The sequence below is a fragment of the Cetorhinus maximus genome, chromosome 4, assembly GCF_964194155.1.
Source record: "Cetorhinus maximus chromosome 4, sCetMax3.hap1.1, whole genome shotgun sequence".
Classification (NCBI taxonomy): domain Eukaryota; kingdom Metazoa; phylum Chordata; class Chondrichthyes; order Lamniformes; family Cetorhinidae; genus Cetorhinus; species Cetorhinus maximus.
In genome coordinates this window covers 77324488-77341568 of record NC_135882.1, presented here as the reverse complement: position 1 = coordinate 77341568, position 17081 = coordinate 77324488, and the positions used below count along the sequence as shown (strand labels likewise).

General features: G+C 44.6%; 1 protein-coding gene across 9 annotated transcripts in view; it reads left to right on the top strand.

Moving 5' to 3' along the window:
* sulf1 (sulfatase 1) overlaps positions 1-17081 on the top strand; it is a 369948-nt gene that overhangs the window by 188938 nt on the left and 163929 nt on the right. For all 9 annotated transcript variants that reach the window (XM_078540363.1, XM_078540362.1, XM_078540361.1 and 6 more), the window contains one exon: positions 7909-8060. In XM_078540363.1, coding sequence (XP_078396489.1) covers positions 7909-8060 — 152 coding nt within the window. The remainder of the gene's footprint in view (positions 1-7908; positions 8061-17081) is intronic.

The following is a 17081-nucleotide window of genomic DNA, read 5'->3' as shown; positions in this document are numbered from 1 at the left end:
CACTTTAGTCTTCAAAATCATTAGAACATCACACCAGACCTTGTTTTTAGTTGAAGATATCAAGAACATGTACTAAAATAAACTGAACAGGTGAATAACCTGACAGTGATATAATGTAGTTATATATTTGCAGGAGAAGGTTCTTCATCTAACTGCTCAGGGAGACAATAAGATTCACAAGCGTAGAAATTCTGGCAGTGCCATTTTGCAGTCTGAAGTAAAGCAGTATTCAAATTCTAACTCCCACTTTGGCCTCTCTATGACCCTGTCTCAAATCCCAAGGGTGGGTTATTAATATATTGTGGGGGTGGGTGGGGGCGGGGGCTATAGCAGCACAATAGAGAAATCCGTGCATGATCAAGCAGAATAGTGATGTGCATTAGGCGCTAATAATTAGAACATTGGCTGGCCCCCAGTCTTGAATCAAACAACACTATTCAGCTCTTTCCTGATGTGGCCCATTGTAGCCCAGAGCAGCACCTGAAGATGCCAGTCGACCTAATAGCAGCATAAATGATAGGATTCCCAAGGTAATCCCAGAAGGTCCCTGGACAGCAGTTGGAACTGAGTGAGGTGTGCGGATGGGAGAATAACATGCCCTTCTCAATCAAAATTGTTTCTTCTGCACTGAAGGCATAGGAGCTCAGCAAAGCTGCAATAAACCGGGAAGCATATAGATATCACACTTTGATACTTAAGATTATAAAGAGGGAAATCAATAGATTATTATCCCTTTGAAATTGGGATTAAAATGATGGAAAAGTTTTTCATTGAAAAGAATGTGCCTGATAGTTTTCATTAAAGAAGGATGATGCATATTCTATTTGACATGAGATGATGAATCTTGGAAAGAACTCAAGATACAAAAGGGTCCAGAAGCCTTTCCCCATGAATATTTAATAGCATGGTATTATGGCAGCCATTGTATACCACCCAGATTTAGGTATTGATGCATTACAGTGGTTGGCATTGAAAAGTGTTGGTGGCATTAGCTGTAAGGTTAATAGAACTTTGGGATTTATACCAAGAAACATTTACCGGGCAACAATTGAAGTGAAACAACTAGCATACTGCATACTGGTTCGAGCTCATTTAGCGTGCGCTCAGGAACCTGTGAAGGGCAGCACAATTAAATTAACTTGATAACATACAAAGGAGACTCACTGTAAAGGATTATTCACGTTACAGTGGTGTCAGTAAGATTCAGCAAAGCCTGATGGGAATCACTCCAAAAGAGGGAAAAAGAGCTCTGTGTAATATTCCAGTACTCACATTAGCCAAGGCTATCAGCAACAGCATGAATGCTATAAAGCTCTCTTAAGAATTAATGCATTTGGGTGTAATGGCCTAGAGGTTTAACGATGCTATGTTCATTTTACATGTTACATTTTACGTAAAACAGGTGCCAAGTATCCAATATGTCAGGGAGCACGTGCATGTTCATTCCATGATGGAAAGGCGACTCCCGACATATTGATATAGGCATCGTAAAGAGACGTCCAGGGCCTATGACTGAAGCAGGTGTTAGGCCCTTAGAATATGCAAATCAGGTCCAGGTGCTTATTTGTTGCATTCTTCACCAAATTATTTGCTCAAACACAGCAGGCACTGGCAGGCTTCTGTAGCTCACCTGTCTGAAGCAAACAGGGTCCAATATCTGGTGGGCCTTGGGGCTATCCTTTCAAGTTCTGGGGCTGCTATGCAAAGAACTTTTAGCTTCACTGGTTTTCTCTTGTCCTCTCTTGAAGGAAATGACACATGCTGGACTATTATTCCATGGACACCATTGGGCCACTGGTACTTTACCCAAGAGCCTAGTGATCGAGCGTAAGCCTAAACAGTGAGTCCTGGCAGGATGTTTCATTAGGCAGGATGACACAACTCAAATGGTATCATTTTCACGGATGAAAGATTTCCAGAAGAATCACTGAGCCAGAATTGTGGCTGATATTTTCCCTTTAATTTATGACCACTGAAGTAACCTAAAGTACCTTTAGCACAGTTCCAGCTAAGCCCAAGTAACTCAGCAGAGTCCAACAATTAAATCTGGGAACATTTTATGTGCTTCAAAATCACACCAGGCAATGTGATTACTCATCGACCCACTTAGTGGGGGCCAATGGCTTTCTTGAATATAAGTTACTTATAGTAAATCACAGAGCTGTTGCATTATCAGTAAAATATTTCCTTGCTTACTATGCTACCATTACAGGACACAGCACCTTGAACTAGTAATGTACTTCATCAGTGAAGCATCCTACCTTTAACCTTCATCTTACCATCTACTGTGTTCTCTCTACTCTCATGGCCCATGGTCTTGTTCACTGACAAGGCCACCTCCAGTCACTTCCTTATATCATCCACCATCTATAGCCCCCATCCCCTCTAACCATACTTTCTTCTATATCTGCCCTTGGGGGGAAAAAACTCCACCCTAAGCCACTTACAATTGCACTCTTGAACTCTGTGCTGTATAGCCTTTGACCTTCTATTTACAAACTTAAGTTTTATATAGGTTTACCATAATCCCCAGGCCTTTGTATTCTCTGGGTTATACAACCCAGGATCGCATATGCTTTATTAATTGCTTTATTATCCTGTCCTGCCACTTTCAAAGATTTGCGTATAAACACCCTCATCCAGGTGTCTTTGTTCTTGCATTTCCTGTAAAGTTGGGCCAGTTAGCTTGTATTCTCTATTCTCATTCCTTCTAAAAAATGTATCATTTCATACTTGCCTACATTGAATTGCATCTGCCATGTGTCCGCCATTCCACCAGCCTGTCTATGTCCTCTTGAAGTCCAATACCATCTTCCTCACAGTTTACTGCACTTCCAAGTTTTGGGTCATCTGCAAATCTCAAAATTATACCCTGTACCCCAAGTCCCAGTCATTTATGTATATCAAAAGCAACAGTGGTCCTAGTACTGAACCCTGAATACATAGCTCCCTCCAGTCCAAAAGAACTGCAATTGATCACAACTCTTTTTTTATCCCTTACCCAATTTTATACCCATGCTGCTATCATCACCTTTATCCCATAATTTTAAAATCAACAATGGATTTTAAATTTTATGCGACTAATGATTAGTATGTTGATTGCAAAGCCTGTTAGGGTATGTGGTGGATACAGATTCGGTATTAGCACTTATAAGGGAATTAGATATATACTCAGAAGAGAAAAAACTGCAAGGACAATGGAAAGAGAGAGATGGTGGGATTAACTGGATTGTTCTTTGAAAGAGCCATCACAGACTTGATAGGTCAAAAGGCTTCCTCTGTGCTGTTCTATTCTATGGTACATCTGGAGCTGTTGATTTTCTCAACAACTACCTTTAATGTTCTGTTTCCAGCAAAATCTCATTGTCTCCATCCCAGTTGTTTTCCGGATACCACCCTCACCTTTTTCTCTCAAGTCCAAGGGATGCCGACGTGAGCATATCTGGCACCTAACAGGCTTAGCTATCCGTTGCCAGCTCTAGCTTGATCACATCAAACTGTACTGCACCTGATTCTCCTCTGCAATTACATCCCACTACCCTAGTATCATTCTGAAAGATTACCTAGATTACAATAGTGGTTACACTTCAGAAGTACTACTGTAAAGCGCTTTGGACATTCTGGGGTCACGAAATGTGCTATATAGATGAAAGTTTTCAGTTTTTTCTTTTGTCCCATTCCTCTTTTCTTCACTACCAATCCATCATCTTTCATCTTGGTCCCTCTATCTTCAACTCCAACAAGTGTAACAAGCCTGTAGACTTCTTTGTCACCAAGGTAGAGACTATTGTTTTAGCTAGGTCTATTGCTTACCTCTTTTTCTCTAGCCCACAAAGCCACCCCTCCCTTCAAACTCTTTCCCTAATGCAGCCATGAGACTACATCCCTCTCCATTAGTTTCTCTCCTGTCTCCCCATATGGACACCAAGCTAATCTCTTGTATGCAAATCATCTTGTGTTGTCTTGACCCTATACCCACTTGTTGACAAACCAACTTCCCTTCCTGACCTCCATACCAGCTGATATTGTAAAAGGCTCCCTTGCCTCAGACATTGCTTTCTCAACGTCAAAACTGTTGTCATCATTTCCCTCTTCCAACAAGTAGCATTAAGGAGGTGACAGGAGTCTTGCACACCAGCTATAGAGCTGATGAGAGCCCCTACATCACCTCCTTTCAGGAAGGCCCTCTGAATTAATTGCCAATCAGGGCAATGCAGGCCTTCCGCAGGATCAAGGACCCCAGAGGTGGAAATCCGGCCCCCCCTCCCCTAGAGCTCCTGGCCAATCAGAGGCCAGTAGCTGTGCATTGCTCTGCAGTGCTTCCAGTGGAGCAGTGGCAGCTGCTTGCAATGCATCCACCCAACGCCAAAGATCAGTGAGGGCACTCGGGCCACAGGTAAGAGATGGTGGGATGGGGTTGTGGGGTTGGGAGGTCAGCAGGAAGGGCTGCGGATGGCTCTCTGCGGGCCCCATCTTTCCCAATGCCAGGTCCTTTGAGTGTCTTTAAATGAGGGGCCTGACCCAGAAGCCCACAAGTAACCCTATAGGATTTGCTTTTCAGGCTTCCCAGATGGCAAGTCCCCTGTCCGCTGCTTAAACAGCAGCAGTGGGGTGAGGCCCTTCATTGGGCATTAATTGTAATTGGCAGTGGGGCGGGAAGACTGTCCACAAGCCTTCTCACCCCTGACTACATAGGGGCAGAGGTGGGAAGGCGGCGGGGTCCCCTTCTGCAACCCTCCCACTTGACTAAATGCCCCGGCCACCAAACTCACCTCAAGGGAGGGCATTAAATTCCACTCTAAGACTTTGAATCTGTTGTCCCTACTCAGATCTATGATGATGTTAATCACAATTCCCTGATTGAATCTCTCCAATTAGGTTTTTCCATCCTGAAATGCACCTATTCTTGGTAATTGTGGCGTACTATTTCTCCTTCTCCCCCTTAATCTACAGCCTTTGAATGGCCAACCTCATCGTCCTTCTTGAATGCCTCTTCTGTGATGTCCAGCTGAGAAGTTGAATCAGGAGTTGAAGTTGACCAGAATTATATATGCTCCCTCCTTTGTGTCATCTATAATCCTTGATGACAACACCTGCAGTATTGGGTTAGCTGCCATGTCTGTGCTGATGATATTCTCTTCATCCCAAAGTTGCCCATTTCCATCTCCATAATAATCCTCCCACATGGCATCCATGCCTTAGCGACATTTTGCTTTAATAATATTCTCAAATGAAGGTAGCTCAAGTATTGCATTCCCAGAAAGTGGTCTAGCTGAACCTTCTGCAATGGAACTGGGTGAATATAGTGGGCAGAATCTTGCCCTTGTCAGGCAGGCTTGGCAGGGGCGGTCGGGCAGCCGACTGCCACCCGGGATCAAGGCCAGAAGGCGGTTTCACGCTGGTGGGCCAATTAAGGCCCACCCAGTATGAAACGCGGGTGGCAGTGCTCAGCGCTGCTTGTGCGGGCGGGGGGAGGAGGGCAAGCGGGGCGAGCGCGAACTTCGCGCATGCGCACAAGTGTGCGCTCGATAAACTCCATGGCACAGAGCTGCCTCAGGGAGATGAAGAGTTTTGAAAAGATAAAGAAATTAAAAATGTTATGAAACATGTCCCCTCTCATGTGACTCTGTCACATGGTCAGGGACATATTATTAATTAAATTTAAAAATTTTTATTTTATTTTTATTTGCATTAGGAAACCTCATCCTGCCTGTGGCCGCTTGGCCTTTTTGTCTGCCCGCCAACCGGAAGGTTGGATGGGCGGTAAAAGATTTATTTCATTTATAACTTCAATGGCCTTAATTGGCCTTTTAATTGTCAGCGGGCACGCTGCCGATTGCCGCACACCCACTGATCAAAATATCGCGCAAGTGCACGATGACATTGGGACGCTTGCCCGATGTCATCATACGTCATTGCACACTCGGTTAGGTTGGGCGCGTGCCCACCCGCCTGACAAGCATTATATTCTGGCCCACTTGTGGAAAAGCTTTAAAAACCAGTCATTCATTCATAGCTTTATAACTTTTTAAATAAACTGCTTTTACTATAAAAATGTCAATCATCCAGGCCTTTAAAGTATCAATAGTGGAAACTAAAAGCACTTGATATCTCTTTATTGTGTGGAAGTAAACATTGTGCAACTGACAGAATAGATCATAGGAAAGAGCTGTCAGTCAAGTAATGTTTTGCCTTGGGCACAGCTGTTTCACCAGAACAATGGATGTCGGGGCTCTCAGCCAAGCCTCATGGGGATTGTTGGAGGGGCATAGCTTGGCATAGAGGATATGGAGCACCATGGGGGGTGGTGAAATGGTATAGCTTGACATGGAGCATATAAGAGGCCACGAGGAGTTTTAGAGGGGGAATAACTTGGTATGGAGAGTATAAAGGGCCATTGGGGGGTTTGATGGAGGAGCATAGCTTGGCATGGGGGGCATGGGTAAGACCTTTGAACTTAACTTTCAGAAGGTTCCTTCATCCAGACTGTGGTTCACAACATCTCTGAGGGGCTGTGAACCACGACTCTTTGAAAATCTGTTCCGACTCCACGCAAATTGCGGGGGACTAGGAGATGCCTGTGGAGATAGAAACTGTGGTGTGCTTAAACGTACAAATGCTAGGATGTCCCTGTAGGTTCAAATATGGATTGCTGCAACTAGAACTACAAGATTGGCAGGTTAACAAGCCAATGGCCAGTTAGGGAGTGCAGGGTGCGGGTTCGCAACATGCACCAGCCCACACCCTTATCCTGCGCTGGTGAAAATTGGGGACACTGAGAATGGAGCCAGGAGCCCTGGAATTGGGTCCCAGCCACCATTTTTAAAGATCCGCAGAGTCTTGCGACAATCCAGCCCATGATGTTTGTTATGATTCTCGTAGAGGCCAATAACATTTATAAAGATATTGAAACTCCCAGTTAATAGGTGAAAAGCATGACACAACAAGATTTCACGTTTTAAGATTTGTGCTGTAACAAATGACTAAAAACACTTAAACGCTATTTTTGTAGGCAACTTGTTATGTAAACTATAGAAAGGAGCATTCCTCTTTCACACATTCCGCAATCAGAGCAGAAGGAAAGAACGAGATCAGGAGCGGAGACACAAAGTAGCGGGGAGAAGGCGAGAATTCAGTCAGAGCAGCGGGAAAGAGCGAGACCAGGAGCGGGATATAAAGCAGTTATTCCACTAGTTGCTAGTCAGAGCCCACATTCGTGGAACAAGAACTCGAGGTGTGACATCACTGAGAAGCAGGAAGGGGATTGGCTGGGAATGGAGAGGAAACCTGCGTTAGAGCAGCTAAAATTTGGGGTGGATAGATAGAGGGCTTAATTTACGTTCAGGGAGTGGAGAGGAACCCAGACCTGCGAGGGAGCAGCTAACATCAGGAACCTTCAGGAGCTGACTGTGTTTTTAAAAAAATTAAATAGTGGCATTGCAGGAAAAATGTAAGTTGATTGGTTGGTGAGTAACTGTGGTTAGGGAGTGTCTGTAAGTAGCTGAAAATTAGAAAAACTTAAAACAATTAAATAACCCTTAAATAGATACCTTATAATTAATTAAGCTAAAGGGAAATAAGAAGCTGGTGAATCTAATGTTTTAACCTTATTTTTAAGTGGTAAGGTTTATTATGTTCCTAAGATTTAAAGTAGTACACCCAGTCATCATCAGCCAGTTACAGCCTTATCCTGCTGGCAGCTCTATGGATGTCCACCTCTGAGCACCTTCCACTGTCTCATGGAGCATTGTGCTGAAATGTGGCAATAATTACCCTGACAATGGACAAGTAGAGAAACAGAAGTTACAAGGGAAGTGAAACACCTAGTACTTCTGTTTTAGCTGCTGTTTAAATCATTTTCAATTTAAGTGTTACATTTGGACTAACCTCCATTTTGTTCTCCTCCAGCATTCTTTGGGAAATACCTCAATGAATATAATGGCAGCTACATCCCACCAGGGTGGCGAGAGTGGGTTGGACTTATAAAGAATTCCCGTTTTTATAACTACACCCTCAGTCGGAATGGCTTTAAGGAGAAGCATGGATTTGATTATTCCAAGGTATCTGCTTCATTTACTTTCAAATGTTACTTTTGTTCTTAATATTAATTTGAATAAATGTGTCATGCTTCCCCGGCACCCCACCAACTCACCGCCCTTCACCCAAAGCAGCCTCAAATTGTCAGATTCCCTGCGAAAATGTTAAAATTTCCAGGTGGAAAGGGAGGTTCATTAAAGACATTTTAAAATACACATATGTAACGCAATCATATGAGATCTTAATCTGTATTGAAAAATGTTTTTTTTTAAATGATGACACCTTTTGGAAAGCAATTAAATATTTAGTCCAAAATATGTGCTTCATTTGCTGCAGGTTCTCCTGTGTGCATTCATTTGCACTGTTGGTAAAGCTTAAAACAAAGCAAGCACCAGTTTTTATTTCACAGAATTATGGAATTGTTACAGCACAGAAGGAGGCCATTCAGCTCATTGTGTTTGCACTGGCTCTCCATAGTAGCAATTTACCAAGTGCAACTCCCTTGCCTTCTCCCCATAGCCCTGCACATTCTTCTTTTTCAGATAACAATCTAATTTCCTCTTGAATGGCTCAAATGAATCTGTCCCCATCACACTCTCAGGCAATGCATCCCAGATCCTAACCACTCACTGCATAAAATTTTTTTTCTCATATCGCCATTGTTTTTTTTGTCAATTACCTTTAACTTGTGCCCTCGATAGCCCTCATGATTTTGGATACCTCTATAAAATCTCCTCTCCACCTTCTCGCCTCGAAGGAAATCAATCCCAACTTCTCCAATCTATCTATGTAACTGAAATTCCTCATCCCTGAGGCCATTCTCATGAATCTTTTCTGCACTCTCTCTCTAATGTCTTCACATTTTTTCTAAAGTGCGGCACCCAGAACTGGATGTAATACTAAAGTTGAAGCCAAACCATTGTTCTATACAAGTTTAACATAACCTCCTTGCTTTTATACTCTATACCCCTTTTAATAAATCCCAGCACACTGTATGCTTTATTAACCGGTCTCTCAGCCTGTCCTTCCACCTTCAATGGTTTATGCACATATATACCCAGGTCCTTCTGCTCCTGCACTCCCTTTTGACTTGTCTCTCTGCAGTCTTCCTAACAAAATTAATCACTTCATACTTTTCTGCATTAAATTTCATCCGCCCATTCCAGCAATCTATCTATGGCTGGGATTTTCTGGCCCCACCATGATGGGACCCGTTGCGGGAGATGTGGCAGGCCAGCCAAAAGTCTATTGATTGTCAGCAAGACTGGAAGATCCCGGCTGTGAGTGGGGCCAGAAAATCCCAGCCTATGTCCTTTTGAAGTTCTATATTATCCTCTTCATAGTTCCCAATACTTCCAAGTTTTGTATCATCTGCAAATTTTGAAATTGTGCCCTGTACACCAAGGTTTAGGTCATTTCTTCTATTTGATCCTATGTCGTTAAATATAAAAATCCATAACCACAACAAAGGGCGTTCACTAAAACAGGCAAGGCATGTGGCCAAAAGTTGAATGTTCCTGTAAGACAAGCTGCTTGCATAGGCATGTCACAGACTGGGGCTCCAATGTTAAAAGCATTTTCCATTTAATTGTGGGAAAATAAAATTCACTCTCAAAGAGTGCACCGTGTGAACAATGACAGGCACCAGCAATGTACATCTGAGGCTATGATATTTTTGTTTGGTTTAATTCTGAGAATGATGTGGCTATTAGCCTTGGTGATCTGCCTACTTCAGAACAGCTTACTCCTGCAAATTGCAGATTCCAACTGCATTCAGCACATCTCCATAGAAATTAGCTTAACATTTTTTGGCCGATTATAAGTTTCTTGTATTTTTTTTTTTGTTTGCCTTTTTCTTTCTTCTCAGTTTTTCTCCCCTTCAATCCAGAAAGGTGGTGACTAATGCTGGGGTTTGCTTCCATGGGGGCTGACAACCCTCCAGAAGTGCATCCAAAACTCCTTATATGAGACCTAACAATGAGTGTCAATAGGTTATTTGATGATGCAGACAGTTGCAGATAAGACAGATGCTGGCCTCGCCTGATTCACATTTTCCATCATAATTCACTGGGTAGTGTTCAGAATAAAATGCATTACTCAACATAAAATAATTTGATTTAAAATGATAACTGTTTTTGAATCACTATTTTAAATTAATGTGTTAAGGAAGCACTGTCTTATAAAAAAAATGTTTGTCAGAAACTTTGACTTAGGCCAGAATATTGCCGTCGGCATGATGGGGCTGGCCTGACACGCCGACGCGCAAAATGGCGCGAGATGACGTCGAGCGTGCATCCCGATGTCATCACGCGACATCCCCTTTCATTCAGCGGGTGTGTGCCAGAGGTAGCTGCGCGCCTGCCAAACTGTCAACGGCCTATTTAGGCTATTAAAAAAGTAATTAACCTTATTATCAACGCTGCCGGTTCAACCTTAAGGTTGGCGGACAGGCAAAGAGCCCAAGCGGCCTTTACGTTTTTCAGGTTTAATGAAATAATTAAATAAATTTTGCTAAATGTACAAACATCTCCCAGCTTGAGGACATGTTTAAAAAACATTTCTGTTAATTTATTCAAAACTTTCATTATCAAATTAATCCTCCTGAGGCAGATCTGTGCCTCAGGGAGATTGCTGTGCCCTTCGAAAGAACACAGGCCCGACTCTCCCTCCCCGCCCCCCCGCCTGCACAGGTAGCGCTGAGCACTACCAGCCACATGTTAGGACTTTAATTGGCCCACCCACGTAAAATGGCGGCGTGCAGTCGATCGCGGATGGCATCAGCTGCACACCCGCCCCCGCCTGCTCCCCCCCAACACGCCTGACATGGGTAAGATGCAGCCCTTAGGAATTCCTTTAGGCTATTTTTAATGCCGTAAATGGGCACAGAGAATGATCTTTGCACCAGAGACCTGACAATTGTAAGAGATTGTCCTTAGGCCGCATTCTGTCCAACAGGAACCAAAGTGGTCAACTCCAGCTAACACTACTGCCATGGATGCTCAGATGACTGTGACTATCTTGTGACTAATATTACTTGGGGCTTCTAGAATACCACATCACTGCTACACTCTGTTCTTGCACAGAGCCATAAGAGTGCTGAGGCACATTCCCAGGAGAGTAGCCATGGCTTCATGGGGGAAACGCCTGTAATCTTCTCTCTGGGATGACAGCCTGCATCCTCCCATGTGACCCCCTCTGCCAATGCCCTTTTTAATGTTACACAACCAACTGGACAATGCAACCCAGGCTCATGCCAAGATGTTTTAGTTTGCAGCCAAGCCTTCAAGGCCCAGAGCTGCTCAAGTTCGTCCATTAGGGTCCTCTGAAGTGACCTCAATGGAAGTTCAGCAACCTTCCACCTCCCAAGCTGTAGCCACTGGGATATACTTTGTAAAAGCACTTGGGTAAGTAATTGAGCACATAGTCCTAAGCACTTGCACAAGGGTGATTCATGATAATTTCTGTTGATTATTGGACATAGTTGGAGTTCAATCGTTGGATAAAATTATTTTTTATTCAGTCTCGAGGTCGTGTGAAGTCCATAAAGCTGGAATGAAGGAAAGCAATTGGATAGTGATAGTAAGGACCGTTATGAACAGGATTGTGGGACTGTTGCTGTATTGGGGGTGGGAGGATGGGCCCAGATGCAGTGATCCTAAATGAGCTGCTCTGTGAGACCTCCGGCTGTTAGAGGCAGAGGTGCTGGATGCTGTGGCTTCTCCTGCTCCCATTCCTGCTGCACTTTTTGCTTCCCAGCTGGTGGTAAGGGCTGGCCCCACCTGATGGCAAAGTCATGAAACATACAACAGACAACCACAAATATTGCAAAGATTCCAAAATGAATGGCGCAGGCAGCAGAAATATTACTTAAGCATGCCAACTGTCTGCTCAGTTACATTCCTGATGATAGCATGACTCTCATTGTAGGTCATTTGTGCCCATGTTCCTGACAGGAGTCATGAGCCACGTCTGAAGAGGACAACCTTGTTGCCTGGTAACCAGCCTGTAGCCTGGTTAGAACAATGACAGCACAGAGGACTGTCTCAGGGTGAATGTATCATGACTGCTACCAAGAAACTGAGCACAGACCTACATGTCACAAACCAGCTGGACGATGAGGGACTGGCATCTCTTCCTATTGAGAAAGATGGCTGCTGGTGACGGAGAGCAGGCAAGGCAATATGAATACCATCTATGGTACTGTGGACCCTGGGGAAACTTGCCATGCATGTGAGATGTGAGGCCTTGTGTTCCATCGTCCTGCTTCATCCTATCCATGGGGAAAGAGATGCAGATGTTTCTCCCGGTGCAGAGAGCCTCAGTCACTTACCTGATCTCACACCACGAGAACTTACCTGATACGGTGATAGACTGCAAACTAATGCAACCTGCAATAACAGGCAATGGAGCCTGTTGCATAAAGTTTAAAGGCCATGGTGACCTTGCCATCCATAGACAGTGCTGTCCATCTTGGTTAAAAGCTTGAGTTCTGACTGCAGCAGGTGATTTACCTTGGTGGCAAACTCCTATGTGAAGCAATGTGGCTGAAGCATTGCTTCTCAGTGAAATTCGGGCAAGAGGAGTACTCCATTGTGGGTATGGTCTCCTGTGCAGTTTCCTCCTCCTCATCCCTCCTCTCCCAGCTGCTACTGCTCCCTCCTTACTTATTGCAGCTCCCCCTTGTACCCCAGCCCTAAAGGACTATCCATCCATGACTGCAAGAAACTATTTTGAAGGTAGCCAAAAGTAAACCAGCTCCAACAAAAACTTTTTCTTACAAGCCAGAGTTTAAGTTTTATAAGCTAGAAAGCAGACCTGAAAACACTCTGGAGTTAAGCAGTAAACTAAAAGGAGAAATCAGCAGCCACTAACCTGTGTGCAATGGATGAGCCTATTAATTGGCGCTGCCACTAGCGCCACAAATTGCTGAGCTGTGAGTCATAATTGGGGCAGAGCAATATCGCAAAAGAGTTATTTAACAAGCTGTACCAAACCACCCATAACTGCAGTAAAAGTAGGGCCCTTGTTTAAATATTTTAATGATTGTTTAATATAACTTTGGCACATGTCTTGGATACCTATGTTGCAGCCTGATCCAATACAATGGACAGTGCATTTCTGGCGTAGAATAAGCGTGCACTTGCTGCCCACCATATTCGATACTTAGGCACCAGTTTTATGTCCAAAAATTAGGCCCATGCCAATGAATTGTCAGAGTATGGGATTCTGGATAATTACCTGTAAATTTTTAATTTCCTGTATTAATGTAATCACAGTCATTAATCTACAATGGGAATGTTATTATGCTTCATGGGCACATGGTGCAGTGGCAATCCCACCATGAGAACTGGCACACAAAATTAATGTAAAATTAAAACAATCATAAGCATAACAGTCACAAGGAAGTAATACTAAGATTGTAATCTAATCTAAATGTAATGGGCTTTTGTAACATCACCTGGACCTTTCAATGGCATTCAATGTTTTGTAATCACTCGTTGTTATGCATTAAGCATCGCTTAAAAGAGAAAAACTTAAGACCTAAAAATATGGAGCATAATAACATTTGGTTTCCATTGGTTGTTAGTCTTGTATACATCACTGTATTTAGCCTGCTGACTGTTGCTCGAAGCCATTTTTAAAATGCAAACCATTTATTTAAACCAGAACGTCATTCCAGTACTGATATAGTCAAAAAAGAACTTAAAAAGAAGGAAGTGATCCTCATTTGAGCTCATCATTAATATTACTATTAACAATAGCCCTAAATTGCTCTCTCTGCAGAGTATAATTATAATATTAATATCCAGAAACCTAGTGCCTGCTGAGATCCTGGTATTGAGGGAGAAAGGACACAGCTGGTTGGCTTGTACTGACATTGACATGTGACAAGGAGTCCAGCCTCAGGCTGTGCCTTTGCAGCTGTGCTGCACTTTGTATCCAGAACATGTGATTAGTCATGCCCGTGAGTGTTTTAAATTACAAGGATTTCTTCAGTTTCTCGTTGATGCTTATATAAGGCACCAGGGTAAGTGATGAATAGCCAAAAAAGTGGCCTTCTGCTGAAGACAATGTTCTATGGCTTCTGCACTTAGAGAGTACAGTAAACAGACTGTTGCCATGTACCACACGCAGTCCGTGCTTTTGATATGGAGATTCTCATGGTGCTAATTTAGGATTACGCTTTTGAATTAAACATTCCTGTAACCTTCCAGTCATTGAATCTGGAAAATCAAACATTATTAAACTGAAATAGTGTGAGCAACTCACTGAAGGTACTTTTTGCCAGGTTCAGTTGTGGGAATATATATTTCGGAACAATTTTATGAGTTTGTGCTAAGTCTTGCCCACCAGGAGTGCATAACAGGAATTTGGGTGCCTCACCTCAAGATCTGATGCCTATTAAAGTTATTGAGCAAAAGGTCAGAGAGGGACACACGCCCAACTGAATTTCCAATTATGTGCTTTTAGTGTGCAAACATAGAAAATTGTTGCATAACATTTAGGAAGATTTGAACCTGTTTTTGCAAAGCATTGTTCATTTGTTTAATAGCTTTTTATCTAATTTAGTAATTTTTGTGTGACACTGCTTACTCTTCATTGAAGGGGATGCACCTTCCCCACGTTTTTGTGTCCTTTTGCAGGTGCCTTTCTAGTTATTTGTCCTGTTGCCAAGAGGGCAGCCTAGTGGCTGAGCATTGCCTATGCAGGTTGGCTGGGCACCAAAAGGCACAACAGGGTAGCCTGGTGAAAACCCCTGCCTATTTTTCTATCCACCCACTGCCTGCATTCAGCACTCCCTCACTTGGTGGACACAGGTTGGGAATTCAGTTGGGTCTGTGTCTTTCTCCATGGCCTTCACATTTCCCATTATTCTTTCTACGAAACATATTTTACTATCAGACACATACTGGCACCAGCCAGGCTACTAATGCTCCATCGTATTTGCGAACTTGGTAAGCTGTCTTGTCAGATAATAGGACAACTAAACAGCTTTGAGATACTTTTATTTAAAGGGTGGAATTGTCCCAGGTTTGTGCAAAGTGTGGTAGCAGGCAGGAAAAAGGACGTTTTATCCGCCAGCTGCAATGTCAGGCTTTCTCAATGTATCATCCCATTCCCGACCCCTCCTGCCCCATTAATAATGCATTCCCGGGAGACACGCCGGATCGCTGGCAGGGCAGTCTGATTCACCCGCACCAGTGTCACTTCAGGTCTTCAGAAATCCGGGCGCCATATTTAAAGGGCACCCCTGCACAGAGCTAGCACTCTCTAAGGGATCAGAAGCTGCTGCAAAGTCATGGCTGACAAAGGGAGGAAACATGCTGTCCCTGAATTTAGCGACACATCCCTCGAGTGTCTACTGGATGCAGTGGAGGCCCACTGTGAAGTCCTCTACCCTTGCTCTGCGTGAAGACCAGAAAGCAACGTGACAAATCCAGCATGGGAGGCGGTAGCAGTGGTGGTCAGCGCAAATGCCCTGCAAAAGAGGACAGCCACCCAGTGCTAAAAGAGGATGAATGAGTTCCTCCATTCCCCAGGGTAAGTCACTCTTCTCATCACTCTCAACTCACTCACAAAACAATCATACATGCACAGGGATCTCACTCACTGCCAGTTCAAGGGACATCACCATTCACTCTCTCACACACACCTTCATCTGCCATGCGGATCATGTCCTCTCCCATCCGTGGCACCACTCACCACCCACAGATGCCAGGCATCCTTCTCATCTTGGCCTGGCAGGTGTCCTGCTTACACTCTCTCCATCTGTCTTCATGCAGGACAAGCTGGCACACAACAAAATGGAGAGGTCGCAGACTGGTGGAGGAATGCCTGATGTCAAGTTCCTTACAGACTTTGAAAATAGTCATCCACCTAGCTGGCGATGATCTGGACCATTCCTCTGCTGATGGTGAGGTCGGCTCAACCAAGTGAGGATCCAGCAGTGCAACATCCATCAGACAGCCATGCTGTGAGTGAGTTCCCCTGTTCCACAGTCCCCTGCCATGCACTATTTATGTCCCCTTGCTTTCGCAGGCACACCTGGGAAGCAGCCAATAGAGTTCACGACCCAGGTCTTCAACTTAAGCCACAAAGACACCTCGGAAGAAGAATCTGATGACACCCTAATTGAAGACCTATCACAGCACTTACCCACATCCTCCACCAGCGCAGAGACACACACATCAGTGGAACCTAGTTTTAGAGTAGCCTCGGGATCACAGTCTGGTGAGCACCTCGCACTGTCTGATCCACTGCAGGCTGCAGCAGGGACTTCGCAGGTTTCTGGCATTCGGAGAACTGCTGGAGGCCAGAAATCTGCTGAGTCCGAGTCAGATGAGGAGCCTCTGGATTCAGTCATACCTTAGTTTCTGGAGCTGCAAAGGCAAGCTTGGGAACATCAGGAAGGGATGTCCGCTGCACTCCTCAGATTGCAAGGCACGATAGAGGAGACAATCCGCCTTCACTTTGAGGTGATAGTTCCGGGAAGCCAATGCACCGAGTTCAACACTAGCAGGATGGTGGCCGCCGTAGAGACCTTGGTCCAGGACATTGGTCCTGCACTGCTGCGCAGGCTGAACGCCATCAATGCGAGAGGGGTGTGGGCAGCTCCATCTCACTCCAGCTTCCCCTTCTCCTCAAGGAGTCAGCCAGGGGCCCTCGGACACTCATAGGGAGGAGGATCAGCAAGTGCACACCCCGGGACCATCCACCCAGGTGACTCTGAGAGTGTCCGGCCCATCCGAATCCCCCCTTCCTGTGACCTCAGCAGCTCCAGTTCCACAGACCGAGGAGGGTGCCACTGCCACACAGCAGGACCCCGAAAGCAGGCTGAGCCCCTCCAGCTCTTGGCCCTCCAAAGGACACCCGCCAAGGTCATCACAGGCAGGGTGTAGCAGTCAGCAGGCTGCCTCTACCTCCGCTGTGGATGTCCGGGGAACACCACGACGTAGCAGCAGGGCCAGGAAGGTTATTAAGATGTAACTCTTTCGAGTTATCAACAGTCGCAGATTGTAACCCCTTCGAGTACATTCACAGTT